Source organism: Osmia lignaria, chromosome 2 (assembly GCF_051020975.1).
Source record: "Osmia lignaria lignaria isolate PbOS001 chromosome 2, iyOsmLign1, whole genome shotgun sequence".
NCBI classification, from domain to species: Eukaryota; Metazoa; Arthropoda; class Insecta; order Hymenoptera; family Megachilidae; genus Osmia; species Osmia lignaria.
Genome location: NC_135033.1, coordinates 2,028,488 through 2,042,827, shown reverse-complemented (window position 1 = coordinate 2,042,827; position 14,340 = coordinate 2,028,488). Strand labels below are relative to the sequence as shown.

The following is a 14,340-nucleotide window of genomic DNA, read 5'->3' as shown; positions in this document are numbered from 1 at the left end:
GAGACATACTTTACAAGATGCAAAATTTTTTATTCGATTGGTCCATCCGTCTCGCGGTAATCGGTGAAAATTATAAGTCAAGCATTACGTGTTTTGCAAAAAAATCGTTAATAATGAAAAAATGCAAAATGTTTTTTTAACGGGACCAATCGGGAGACATACTCTACAAGATGCAAAATGTTTCGTTCCGATTGGTCCATCCATCTTGGAGTAATCGGCGAACATACATTTAGAAGAAATAGTCGTTAGGAATGAAAAAATGCAAAATATTTTTTTTAGTGGACCAATGAGAAGTTACACTCTACAGGACGCAAAAAGTTTCGTTCCGATTGATCCATCCGTCTCTGAGTAATCGGCGAACGTACATAAAAAAAAAAAAGTTACATACACATGGAATTGAGTATCCTCCTCCTTTTTGAAGTCGGATAAAAAGAGAAAAGGATATGTAATAGTATCGAATTATTGGTTGCTCATGAACAACGAATAAAGTAATGAATAGGTGTCATGTAGAATAAATAAATTGATACTATTATTTTTTTCTTTCTTTTTAAATAAGTTTGCAAATAATAAAAAAAGAATTAAAATGCAATAACTGATAAACATGTGAATTATAACCTACGTTAGATTTGAAAAAATATAAAAATAATGTAAATGAAACTTACCCATTTGTCCGTAAATGACCCACTGTAATGAGAATGGTTGGGTGTCACTGGGTTATTGTGCCGATCCTGAGCATTCGAGAAGACAACATGTTACGCTGAACTGCTGATTTCCAAGCGGGATCATTGAACTTACTGAACGGTCACTATCACTTTTCACAGAATTTCTTTTCTTACTTTGAACATTGTTATTTACTTGTTTCAGATATTTGCCGCAGTTCTTCCTACGTTTAAATAATGGGTGGCCCCGAAAGGAGCCGATTGTTTCAAGTTGTTGTCAAGATTGATTACGATAAATAGAGTTCGACGTACTCCCCTTCTGCCGCCACACATGCAGACACTCGCTTTTTTACAATTTGTTGCACTGTGCGTAAATGTACATCATATTATAATAATCTGCACTGATTCTTAACATTTTTCTTCTGGTTTTCTTAGCGATCTGACTTGAAATGGAACTGCTAGCTTTAGCGTTTGCAAAGTGGGTCCTATTTTCATTAGGGAGGGGTTGTTCATAGAAACTAATAAAGTAGAAATGCGCTTGACTTGGCTTTTGTTCCTGCGTTTTACAGTTTTATTGGTCTGTCACAGAGCAACAGACCTGTCTTACACATCTGGTTTATTTCACCCGAACATTCCCACTGTCGCCAAAACCAGATAGTTCAGCTCATGAGCCTAAAGGACCCCAATAAAACTATAATTGATGAAACTGGTACATTTTTGTTAATTTGCGCTATTAATTTACGGTGCAGATATAACACTTACCTGCGGTACGCGTACTGTCATAAGAGCAGTGTAAAAGGTAAAGTAGCTTGACAAGCTCACCGATATGTTTTTCCGGATCCTTTAATTCTCGGATCGCGGGCCAAACGTAGAAAAGGACAAAGAATAAAGGATCCGGAAAAACATATCGGTGAGCTCGTCAAGCTGCTTTACCTTTTACACTGCTCTTATGACAGCACGCGTACCGCAGGTAAGTGTTATACCAGCAAGGTAAAAAGCATTATGTGGTATAAATATCAACCGAAATTGATGCTGGGGCCGATTCACTATGCTTATACGGCTAGATCCTTTCCCAAGGGTAAACGGAAAGGTTTTATTGAGGTCCTTTAGGCTCATGAGCTGAACCATCTGTTTTGGCGACATTAGCAATGTACGGGTGAAATAAACCAGATGCGTAGGAAAGATCTGTTGCTCTATGACAGAGCAATAAAACTGTAAAACGCAGAAACAAAAGCCAAGTCAAGCGCATTTTTACTTTGTTAGTTTCTACGAACATCCCCTCTCTAATGAAAATAGGACCCACTTCGCAAACGCTAAAGCTAGCAGTCCCATTTCAAATCAGACAGCCAAGAAAACAAGAAGAAAAATGTTACGAACCAGTGCTGAATATTACAACATGATGTACATTTACGCGCAGTGCAATAGCAACGCGAACGCTGCCATGCGAAGATATCGTGAAGTTCATGGTGAAGAAAACGTTCCAAGTGCGCATAGTTTTTGACAAGTGGCATCGTGATTGTACAACACTGGGTCAATAACGCCTCAGCGACGTGAAGTGGTCCCCGACGATGGATTACGAGCCATACGTAACACCGATGCTATTTTAGATGCATTCGAACGTGATCCTACGATCAATATTCGAGAAGCCAGTCAGCGTTTGGAGTAAGTTTTAATATAAAAGAAATCAAAATTTTATAATGAATTGTTTTATTGTTCTAATTATGTGATTATGGTATTTTATTTTAGTATCAAGCGATCAACGGTGCACAAGGTGTTGAAGGACCACGCAATGCACCCGTACAAGTATGTGCGGGTGCAACACTTGAATCCTCAAGATCATAATCAGCGGATTCAGTATTCCAGGTGGTTGTTGGGCGAAATCGCCCAGAATCCATCGTTCTGCAAGTGCGTCTTGTGGACTGATGAAGCCCTCTTCACCAGGGAGGGGTGCTTCAATGCCCACAATTCGCACGTGTGGGACGATGAGAATCCGTTGGCGATTCGAACACGAGCAGGACAAGTGCGCTGGTCAATCAATGTATGGGCCGGAATTTGCGGCGGTTTTATCGTTGGGCCGTACCTTCTACCTAATAGATTGGACGGCCCATCATACAGAGTGTTCTTAGAACATGTTCTTCCGAATCTCGCGGAGGTAATTCCTCCCGAAATTCGAAGAGGCATATTCTACCAACACGATGGAGCACCTGCACATTTCGTCACAAATGTCCGGGCCTATTTAGATGAAGCCTTTCAAGACAGCTGGATTGGCCGCGGCGGTCCTGTTGCGTGACCCCATGATCGCCGGATATGAATCCGCTGAATTTTTTTTTCTGAGAATATTTAAAAGTACGTATGCTATTACAATTTTTAACTTACTTTAAAAATATTTCTTGACATGTACGTACACTTACTCACCATTTCGTATTTTTATTAACTATTTCAGAGCCACGTCTACAAAGTTGCCATTTCTACGCCAGATGAATTAGTGGCACGAATACATGACGCGGTGGCTTTAATCACACCAGAAATGCTACAACGCGTGCAACAAAACATAAAAAAAGTATGACTGCATGTGTGGCGGCAGAAGGGGGGTACATCGAACCCCATTTATCGTAACATAACCAATCTTGACAAAACAACTGGAAACAATCAGCCCCTTTCGGGGCCACCCATTATTTAAACGTAGGAAGATCTACGGAAAATATCTGAAACAAGTAAATAACAATGTGAAAAAGTGATAGTGAAAAATACTGTGAAAAGTGATAGCGACCGTTCTGTGAATTCAATGATCCCGCTTGGAAATCAGCTGTTCAGCGTAACGTGTTGTCTTCTCGAATGCTCAGGATCGGCACAATGACCCAGTGACAGCCAAGCATTCTTATTACAGTGGGTTATTCATCGACAAATGGGTAAGTTTCATTTACATAATTCTTGCGTTATTTCAAATTTAACGTAGGTTGTAATTCACATGTTTATTAGTTATTGCATTTTAATCCTTTTTTTATTATTTGCAAACTTAAAAAAAAAAGAAAAAAATACTAGTATCGATCTATTTATGGGTCTGGTTCACTTTGTCGAAAATCATTTTGTCGACACAATCACTTTGTTGACAATTACTTCGTCGACTATCACTTTGTCGACACGATCATTTTGTCGAACCGATTATTTTGTCGACACGATCATTTTGACGACACGATCATTTTGACGATGTTCAACTGATCAACATGGTTAATTAGTTCAGAAAACCTAAATATCAGACATTTGTAGCAACAGCAACCGCAACCCTAACCTTAACCCCAACCCTAACCCTAACTCTAAACATGTTCACCAATTGAACGTCGACAAAATGATTGTCTACAAAATGATCGTGTCGACGAAATGATTGTCGACAAAATGATTGTCGTCAAAATGATCGTGTCGACAAAATGATTTTCGACAAAGTGAACGGCTCTCCTATTTATTCTACATGACACCTATTCATTACTTTATTCGTTGTTCATGAGCAACCAATAATTCGATACTATTATTCTTTTCTTTTTTTCATTCATTATTCCATACAACTTTTGCCCAACGCGTCCTACTATACCGACGTGGTGCCGATGCACTTGATCACGGCTGAACCACAGTATAGGAAAGAACAGTAGGCTCACACCGTGTCGGCACCTTTGATCTCATGACCAATAGATCGCCATATTGCTGGTTGTGCGCGGGCTCTAATTTGAAAAGCACTCGGTACAATCAAAAAGAGATTTCGTAATAGAATACCATAAAAAGACTATTAAATATCTACATTTAATTAAAATACACATTTTATTGAAATCTCTGTACAATACAATTATTATATACAACAATTATTCAATTAATAAAGTCCTAATAAATTATATACAAATGTATAATGTATACAGCATATCTTAGAAATTAATAAACAACCCATAAATTGGTAATATTTTGATAAAACAATGATGATAATAATAATAATGTCTATATCCAAAATGTACAAGAAACGTTGGATAAATATCATTTGACAGATATAAAATATAGGGTGACCCAGAACGCCTGTTACTGCTGTGACTGCTTGCACTTTGGCACCCTTTAAAGGAACAACGGTATCCACCTCTTTCACTCATATTTTATATCTCTGTATAAAATTCACTGAATTTTATCGCAACAGGAATGTTTTAGAAGTAACAGAGGTTAAAATGCAAGAAACTATTATCATATATATTCACAGCCGCCATATTGTTGGTTGTGCGATTCGGCCATGCGCGGGCGACAATTATTAGTACGCTTTTTGGCAGAGTGATCCTACTGTTCTTTCCTATACTGTGGCTGAACGCAGAACAAACCCAACACTCTCTTGGTTCGGCCCGCGCTAAAGGCGCGCTCTGATTAGCCAGTATTTTTTGTTAATAACTCGAAAACAGAGCGTTCGTCAACATTTTGGCAAAGGAAAATGTTGTTTAGAATCACATTGTCAATCATCCCTCTAATATTGCTCACGTAGTCATTGGACACCCTGTAGGCCTTTTTTATAGAAGCTTACTGCGTGCTATTCTGTTCCTTGATGCTACAGTATTTAATGTGACGTGCGAACAATTGACAATCCCGTATTAATTTTAATAAGTACGGTATGCGTTATAACATTTCCTCCGAGATTTAAAAAAAAGAGTTTTATGCTAGGCAACGATTTGTCAGCACTTCATATCATATTGTAACAAAAATTAACACAATAGCACGTAATAAGCTTCTAGTACTCAATGACTGTTGGCTGTGATTATACAAGCCGCTACTGACCCCACGTTCAGTCGTCGGTGCTCTGTAGATTGCCGGTTTTAAGTGCTTTTCACTCGAATCGTTTAACATTCAGAACTAAGAAACAGCCGTCAATGCTATTCTGTCATCCTTGATTTTCGTTTTATTTTAACCCCCAGAATCATTTCTTAAAATTTGTCCCACCTGTTATCCTCTCAAACATCGTCACTTTTCTTAGAACCGCCTTCGGAGTGGACCAAGAGTCCGGGGAAGGGAAGGCAAGGCCTACGGTAAGGGTCAGGAGTCCCGGAAGCCGAAAAGCGTATGGGAGGGAAGGAGCCTAGGATATCGCCATTTTCCCTAGAGAAGCCTACCATGCTCGGTACTGTACTTACGTACTTCTGGGGTTCGGCATTGGTTGCATTACAAGATGCGTAATTTTTTAAGACAGACGTCGGAAAACGGTCACCTGATTTGTTTACAATCTCTCTTCCTGTTTGTTCATGCATAGTCCAGTTAAATTAAACATCATTATATTCTATTCAGGTAATGTCGTTCCAATATTTTGTCCTACTCGGTCAATCTCCATGCTACGTACATGTATGCACTTATGTATAACACTCATATGTAATTAATATTTTAATTATGAGTCAAAATGCAATCAGTCTATTGAATCGACCCTAAAAGATTCATCTTCCATTTATTAAAAATTAGGTATTTCTCTTCAATAATAATAAGAATTAACAAGTTAATGCAATTTTTGCATTTACTTGAATTCCTTTTACAGATTTGTCTATACCTTCTTGTACCCGTACAATTTTATCTAAGTACCTTAGAATATTACTATTATTTTCCACAGGTATTCCTCCCCTCATGCAACTGATTATAAAAGAAAATTTTCATTTCTGACATCGCAGTACATTAGAACGTTACGAGAGCAAATCTACGAAGCACGAGACATGAGGGGTGTACCATTGCTAGTAGTTGGAAACAAGCAAGACGAATTGTCACCCGCGGCTGCTTCTGGAACTCGGTACAGGGACATCGTTAATCTTGTCCGGAAGCATTGGCGATGCGGCTACGTCGAATGTAGCGCCAGATTTAACTGTCGTGTCGTCCAGGTACGTACAATATGAATTGTTTGTTATGAACGTCATTTTAACTTTTCAGTTGTGTAGGCCAGCTATAACTCTAAAATAATGTAAGACAGGAAATGGAGCATCACATGATGTATGTATTGATTTTGAAGATGAAGGCATTTCAAAGATTTCAAGGTCACCTTCAATTTTTTAAATGGAATTGTATATTTCTTTAAACGTCAATCGATACCTACATCTTGTTATGCTTTATAAAAAAGTATTAAAGCATTTGGGCAGAATATTGATTAATTCAAACGATATTTAAGAAGAGACCATTAGGCTGTTTCTGTCTCTGCTTAAAAAGCCACTTTAAGAAAGGGTATAGCAGGATAAGATGGTCAGAAGTGCCCTTGAGCCGATTTTATTGAGCGATACATCATTTTATAACTTATCAAAAAAAACTGTTGTACACCAAGTTTCAACCCTGTATCTCAACCGAGAGGGTAGTTTTGCCCTATTTTCCCTATTTAATGGTACAGTAAAACCTGGATAAATGAAACGAAAGAATGCTTGGATAAGTGCAACATCGCTATCCCCTCCACTTAGGGGGATCCCCCTAGACGAACCGAGCCGCTCGACGAGAAAACCGTGTAATATGATCCGAATGTAATATCGGTGTAACTAATACTAATTGAACGATAAACTTGTTTTATTTTTAACTTTTTTTTAACGAAACTTTTACTAACGCATTTGTTAGATTTTTCTGATTAAAATGACACCAAACATGATATAGTTTGAATTATATTTATAAACAATAGTAATAGAATAAACAACATAGAATTGACATCACAACTGGATATAAATGATGTCGGCTGAATACAAAAGATATGTACGGACACAGAATCGGCATGTGAACTGAATACAAAACATGTGTACGGACACAGAATCGGCATGTCGACTGAATACAAAACATGTGTACGGACGCAGAATCGACACCACGCTTGGATAAATGCAACATTAAATGCCCAGAATCGACACCTCGCTTGGATAAATGCAACATTAAATGCCCAGAATCGACACCTCGCTTCGATAAATGCAACATTAAATGCCCTGAATCGCCACCTTGCCTGGATAAATGAAACCTTTGAAACCAGAGCCGACACCGCGACTGGTTTTGATTTCGATCTCTGTTGCTTTTCGCCAACATTTAACATCAATTTTAGCAAGTAATTATAATTCAAACTATATCGTGTTTGGTATCATTTTAATAAGAAAAATGTCACCAATCCGCTGGTAAAAGTTTCATTAAAAACAAGTCAAAAATAAAAAAGTTGTATAGTTGAATTAGTATTAGTCACACCGATACGTTTCGGCTCTTTCCTTTCATCATCGGACCTCTCTCTTTCTGCCACTGTCTGTCCCTTTCTACGTTCACGCTTGGCTGGTCGTCGCGTGTAACCCGAGATTCGACACCTCGCTTGGATAAATGCAACCACTGGGTCCCAATCTTGGTTGCATTTATCCAGGTTTTACTATATTTAACAAATCTGAAACAATTCTAGAATATTCTAGATATGTTTCTTTATGATTGTGAATTTTGTCAGACTATTTGGTTGCAAATCCTAGGCGTGAAAAATTAAAAACGCAAAAAGAAGTTGAAACATTGAGATTTCGGGTAGAAGATTTCGAGACACTAGATTTTTACTTTCACAGTAGTTAGTTATGACTGGTGCTCTCAATTTTTTTCAGATTTTTCAGTCTGGTGTGCCGTGTTTAAAAAAGTCAAAAACCGATATTTTCGACATATTTCGTGGGATAACATGAGAAATACTTTCAATTTTTACATTTCCTTTACAAACTTAATGCATTATGTGATTTCTAATATTTCTGCACTGGATGGAGCAAGATTTGAATGGAGAGAGTGAAGTTATTGTAAATAATTGAAAATTACGCATCTTATTTTTCAAAATATTAGAGAGTTTTTCAACGTTGTCGGTGGCTGAAATGCCTGTATCGTATCCCGTTAAAGCGGGACGCGTTGCATCGCTGCGTGTCAGTGTGTTACGGCTCGGTCAATTTTTCTTCGTTTCTTGAAAGAAACAGTTCGGCAATAGGACTGGGCAACTACAGGCGAGGAGTTTTGGTTTGTTACGTGCTTTCTTTATTGTAGAATTCCGTCGCTTACTACTGTAGAACTTTGCAATTTAAAGAGGAATTTTGGGAATCGGTTCGTAACTTAGGGAAATAAAATACTTGCAGATGTAATAAAAATAATCTCTCCAGTGCCGTCAAATAGAATGTTTTTGAAAATAATATGATTTTAATATTCGGAAGATTTAAAAAATTGAAAATGTTAAAAAAAAACAAGAAATGCATATTCGCTCGCATAGAAACGACTTCCACTTGACATATAGCATTTCGTGTCTTCGCCTGGGTTTTCAAGTACAGGGTGATCCTCTCGCTACGCTACCCAAAGGAAGTGCCGCCACAATAGAATGTCGTCTTCGCTGCAGGGGCCACCTCGGTCAAGTAAGCGATGACAGAAATGGGATGCCGACTTCTACATTCTATTGTGGCGGCACTTCCTTTGGGTAGCGTAGCGAGAGGATCACCCTGTACGTTTTTTTCACGCCCCAAGTGGTCTCCGAATCTTTCTTTTGAATGACAAGAAACCGACAATTTTCGGATCAGCCCGTTGCTTACCTCCGTATCACAGACCAACAGGCAAACTTTCGATACTCGGCAACGGAAAAATCTCTGGAAAATTAACATTGTCCTTTTTTAATAATCACAGAGGTGATTATTAATATTACTCTTTTATGTACAGCGTAGCACCGAAGATAATTGATATATTTAAATATATTTAGACAATAAAATTTGTCTAAATTAAATTAGATTAATTTGATAAATAATTTCATCAATTTTGAAATGAGTCCAATAATACCGAAAAATTTAGAATAAATTGAAATGTTAATTTATTGAACTTGAAAACCTAAGTGACGGCACGAAATGCTATATCAAGTGCAAACGCATAAACCTTTCCTTCGATGCAACGGCAAAGAACCGACAAATTTTTCGGATTGGCCCGGTGCGTATTTCCGTATCAAAGGAAACGCAACGGGCCCTGGACGTTTCGGGCTTACACGCAGCAAACCGAAACTCCTCGCCTGTAGTGGCCTAGTCCTATTGTCGAAACGTCTCTTTCAAGAAAGAAAGAAATATTGACCGAGCCGTAGCACGCTGTGACATGCATCGATACAGTAAAACCAGGATAAATTCAACGAAAGAATGCTTGGATAAATGAAACATCGCTATCCCCTCCATTTGGGGGGTTCCCCCTAAGCCGAACCGAGCTGCTCGGCGAGGAAACCGTGTAATATGATCCGACCGTAATATCCGTGTGACTAATACTAATTCAACGATAAAACTTTTTTATTTTTAACTTTTTCTCAATGAAACTGTTACTAATGCATTTGTGAGATTTTTCTGATTAAAATGATACCAAACTCGATATAGGTTGAATTATATTTATAAACAATAGTAATAGAATAAACAACATAGAATTGACATCACGACTGGATATAAATGATGTCGGCTGAATACAAAAGATGTGTACGGACACAGAATCGGCATGTCGGCTGCAAAGAAAACATGTGTACGAACTCAGAATCGACACCTCGCTTGGATAAATGAAACATTAAATGCCCAGAATCGGCTCCTTGCTTGAATAAATGAAACATTAAATGCCCGGAATCGACTCCTCGCTTGAATAAATGAAACATTAAATGCCCAGAATCGACTCCTCGCTAGGATAAATGAAACCTTTGAAACCAAAGCCGACACCGCGACTGGTTTGGATTTCGATCTCTCTTGCTTTTCGCCATCTTATAACATCAATTTTAGCAAGTAATTATAATTGAAACTATATCATGTTTGGTACCACTTTACTCACAAAAATCTCACCAATGCGCTAGTAAAAGTTTCACTCAAACAAAGTCAAAAATAAAAAAGTTTTTTGATTCAATTAGTATTAGTCACACCGATACGTTTCGGCTCTTTCCTTTGATTTCGGACCTCTCTCTTTCCACCACTGTCTGTCCCTTTCTACGTTCACGTTTGGCTGGTCGTCGCGTGTCATCCGAGCTTCGATACCGTGCTTAGGTAAACGCAACCACTGGGTCCCAATCTTGGTTGAATTTATCCAGGTTTTACTGTACATCGCTTATCTCTTCAAGTGGATACGTAATGGTGATACGATACGGGCGTTTGATACAAGTGGATACCCGGCTTAAGGGCACAGACTCCTTGTGCCATGACCTGTATGCATGCACTCACACAATCAATAGAAAGCATGCACGTATACGCCATGCGCGAAAGAGACACTCAATTTCGTAAAATTGATTTTTCGTCTCGATAATTGCATGAATTATAAAACTTGCACATTTCGCAATATTTCGCATATTCTATATGCAAAAAGTCATAGAAGGCAATATAAATGTGCTGTTTGTATTCCTATTTATCTATCATTTACTGACGAGATTTTGATTCTTGCCGGACATAGAAAAGGACAGCGCGAACGAAAGAGAGATAGCAAGAATGAAATAATACACATAAGGTACGCGACCATAAAACTTATGGGAATGAAAACTACAGGACATTAATAATTTCAAGAAGGTGAAGCGGAGATATTGAGGATGCAACAGTTTTACTTAAAACTATTGACTAACTCTTACAGTACACTTATACATTACACTAATTCTAAACGCGTCTATAAATAGAAAAGAAAGAATCAGCGGCCGATGCTTGCCGGTAACAGTTGATCACGCGGACGGCGTAATGCGTGCGAGTGCAAGTGAGAAAGCAAGATGACGATACCGATGGCTTGGCGAGACGGACTGTGTTTTGTCGCGCGGAACGACATCGGTTTTCTTTCGCGATTTTTCGATTTCTCGTTGCGATTATTCGCCAGAGATCCGCTACGAAGGGAATAAGAAATAAAGAGATATGTAATAGTTTATATTCTTTATTTTTCTTTTTCATTAATAAATATTAACGAAGACGGGTCGCCTGCCACCACCACCACCACCTCTTCTGCCGCCCCGTCGTGTCGTCCTCCTCTTCCTCTACAGCGGCCGCCGCGACGTCCTCCGTACATAAATTTTTTAATTAGCTTTTTCATCTGAAATATAGTAATGAATTTTACTATAATTGTGACGTTATTAGAAAACAAAAAATAATCGTGGAAATTCATTTGCTATTATTGTAGAAATGATTTCCGTTTCACGTAAATCTAAGTCTGCCACATTTATTACATAGAAAAATCAACGTTTTTACTTACTTGCGACGTCGACAGCTTTTCCTTTTCCTCCCCTCTCTTTTTTTCCTCTTCTTTCTTTTTAACCTTTTATCTTTTCTATTTCTTCTTTCTTTTCTTTCTTTTCTTCTTGTGTGTCCACTTTCATTTGTAAAGAAAGTAATTTATATATAAATAACGTAATATTAATGATATAATATTCTAAGTACTTGCCGATTATACATACCTCGTGTTCCGACATTTTGCAGTCTGATTGTCTTTTGTCGTTGATGCTGAAACCACTCGAATGGTGGTTGGGATCAGGACCGTGTTCACTGTTTTATAAAATAGACCCTTTCCTAATTTCTAATTTCTAATTTTACGGATTGAATTTTTATTTTCATGTCATATTTTTTTCTTATAATCTCAAATCATAATATTATAAATGAATACAACTTAAAAACTTTTTTTTAAAATAAATATCGACGTCATTGTTCTTTATTTTTCGTAGTCCTTAGAAACACTCCCCACCATGATGCCCTATGTTTCACCGTTGTGCATTTTACGTCTTCACGACAGTTGTATTTGAAGCAAGAAATAAATTGTACCGTTCAATTTATTCCAGAGTTTTGAAAGCGTGCAATAAATTGATTAAAGTGACAAGTGAATTGTTGTGACAATTAGTGATGTTGAAAATGTTCGCGTGATTGAAGATCGGAGAAATGAGTGCGAACATCAATGTGTGATGGAAAATAGAAGTTGTCGGCCAAAATTAACAGTTCATACGAGAAGATACTTGAAAAAAAGAGCATGCCACGAAAGAAGGCAGCGGTTAGCCCTTCAGAATACGGCAAATACAAAAAAAATTTTTGAAGAGACGATGGAAGAATTGTTTGAAATTGAAGAAACGGACAATACAGAAGATGGGTTAAATGTAGAAGGTACAACTTCCGAAAATGAAGAATTGATCATAGAGAAAACTGTAACGAACGAGCCTAAAGAACAATCCTGTCTACCAAGTGGCTTGAGTATCGTGGACGTGCAGCACATCTTTGCCGAATTTCAAAAAATAGGTGACTATGCTAAAAACAGGGAAGACTGTGGAATTAGACACCTGAAAATAACCGGCATGAAACGGTCGGGTCTGAGGACCACCCTCAGTGTAATATGCGACATGTGCAAATATAAAGGTGAAATCCACAGTGAACCTGACAAAAACAATAAAATGGAAACCAACCAGTGTGCCGTTGCTGGAACAATTGTGAATGGAGGCAGTTATGCCCAAATGGAGGAGTTCCTTGCAGCAATGAACATACCCTCCATGTCGAAGAAAGAATCCAGAAAGCATCATGATCAAATCGTGAAAGCACTAATTGTTGCTGCAGAAGAAGAGATGGTAGCAGCAGCAGAAGAAGAAGCGGCCATTGAAAGAGGCGATATTGTTTCCGGATTTGGAATTCCTCACGTTCCCGTTGTGGCTGAGGGAAGCCGGATGAAAAGGTCATACCGGACTGGAACGTACGATTCCGCGTCTGGAGTCGGCGTTATAATTAGATATCACACAAAGAAAGTTTTATTTATTGCCGTGAGAAACAAGGTGTGCAAGATTTGTCGATGTGCTGCGAAAAAGAAAGAAGAGCTACGAATGCCCACCTGTTTCAAAAATTGGAGCACAAGCCAAGCATTAACGGCTATGGAAAGTAACGCTATAGTCGAAGGGTTCAAGACCAACATAGAAAAACGTGGGATTAATTATTCAACGCTGATTGCTGATAGGGACAGCGGCGTTTACAAAAAAATTATAGAAGCGGAACCGTATAAAATGCAGAATCGTGTAAAAAAAATTGAATGCACGAATCATTTGTTGCGAAACTTTTGCAAAAAAATGAAAGAAGTTGTAAAGAATACAACACCAGGTCTATTGAGAAGAATCGTTGAGAGCAGTATTCGACGAATGCGTGCGGACATAGTAAAAGCCGCAGAGTTCAGGTACAGTCAGTCAGCACGTAACAACCGCTGAGAAAATTAAAAATTTGTATCCCGACATTCACAATAATCCTAGCCACGTTTTTAGTGAACACGCAAATTGTTCAAAACTGCAATACTTCTGCGATAGAACAAGTAAAAGAGATGAAAAGAACATTGTTCCAGAATTGATGAAGATGGGAGTGTATGAACACATTAAAGAAATACTTCGACTTTTGTTGGCGCATGCTGAGAGTTTGCTTTATAATAGCAATAATAATACAGTCGAAAGTTTTAACGGAATCATCGCCAAATATACAGGAGAAAAAAGATTGAATTTCGGCGAGAGAGGATCTTACACGGGAAGATGTGCTGCTGCTGTCCTACAATATAACACAAAACAAGTGTTGTGGTGTCTGAATATGGCGATGAACAAGAAACTGCCCGTTATTTTACGCAAAATGGAAAATAGAAGAAAGAAAGAAAATGAGAAGTACGCTGAAAAGATAAAGGAAAAAAAAAGATTACGAAGCACGTGCGGAAACAATTCCATTCGGAAAAAGATTCGAATTACGGACCGAACGCTCAAAAG

At 38.2% G+C, this 14,340-nt stretch overlaps 2 protein-coding genes across 2 annotated transcripts in view; both read left to right on the top strand.

Moving 5' to 3' along the window:
* The window catches only part of LOC117606021 (ras-like protein family member 10B), a 166,805-nt gene that overhangs the window by 134,606 nt on the left and 17,859 nt on the right, over positions 1 to 14,340 (top strand). Inside the window, exon 4 of the mRNA XM_034327980.2 lies at positions 6,329 to 6,532. Within this exon, the coding sequence (XP_034183871.1) occupies positions 6,329 to 6,532 (204 nt within the window). The remainder of the gene's footprint in view (positions 1 to 6,328; positions 6,533 to 14,340) is intronic.
* Positions 2,190 to 6,377, top strand: LOC117606020 (uncharacterized). The gene is made up of 4 exons (XM_076692350.1): positions 2,190 to 2,321; positions 2,406 to 3,005; positions 3,103 to 3,568; positions 5,650 to 6,377. The coding sequence occupies exon 2, from the start codon at positions 2,449 to 2,451 to the stop codon at positions 2,947 to 2,949; it is 501 nt and encodes a 166-aa protein (XP_076548465.1). The 5' UTR covers positions 2,190 to 2,321; positions 2,406 to 2,448; the 3' UTR covers positions 2,950 to 3,005; positions 3,103 to 3,568; positions 5,650 to 6,377.

What these genes read in the sequence shown, in the direction of transcription:
- LOC117606020 (XM_076692350.1), top strand. Translation starts at nt 2,449, where the DNA reads ATGCACCCGTACAAGTATGTGCGGGTGCAACACTTGAATCCTCAAGAT.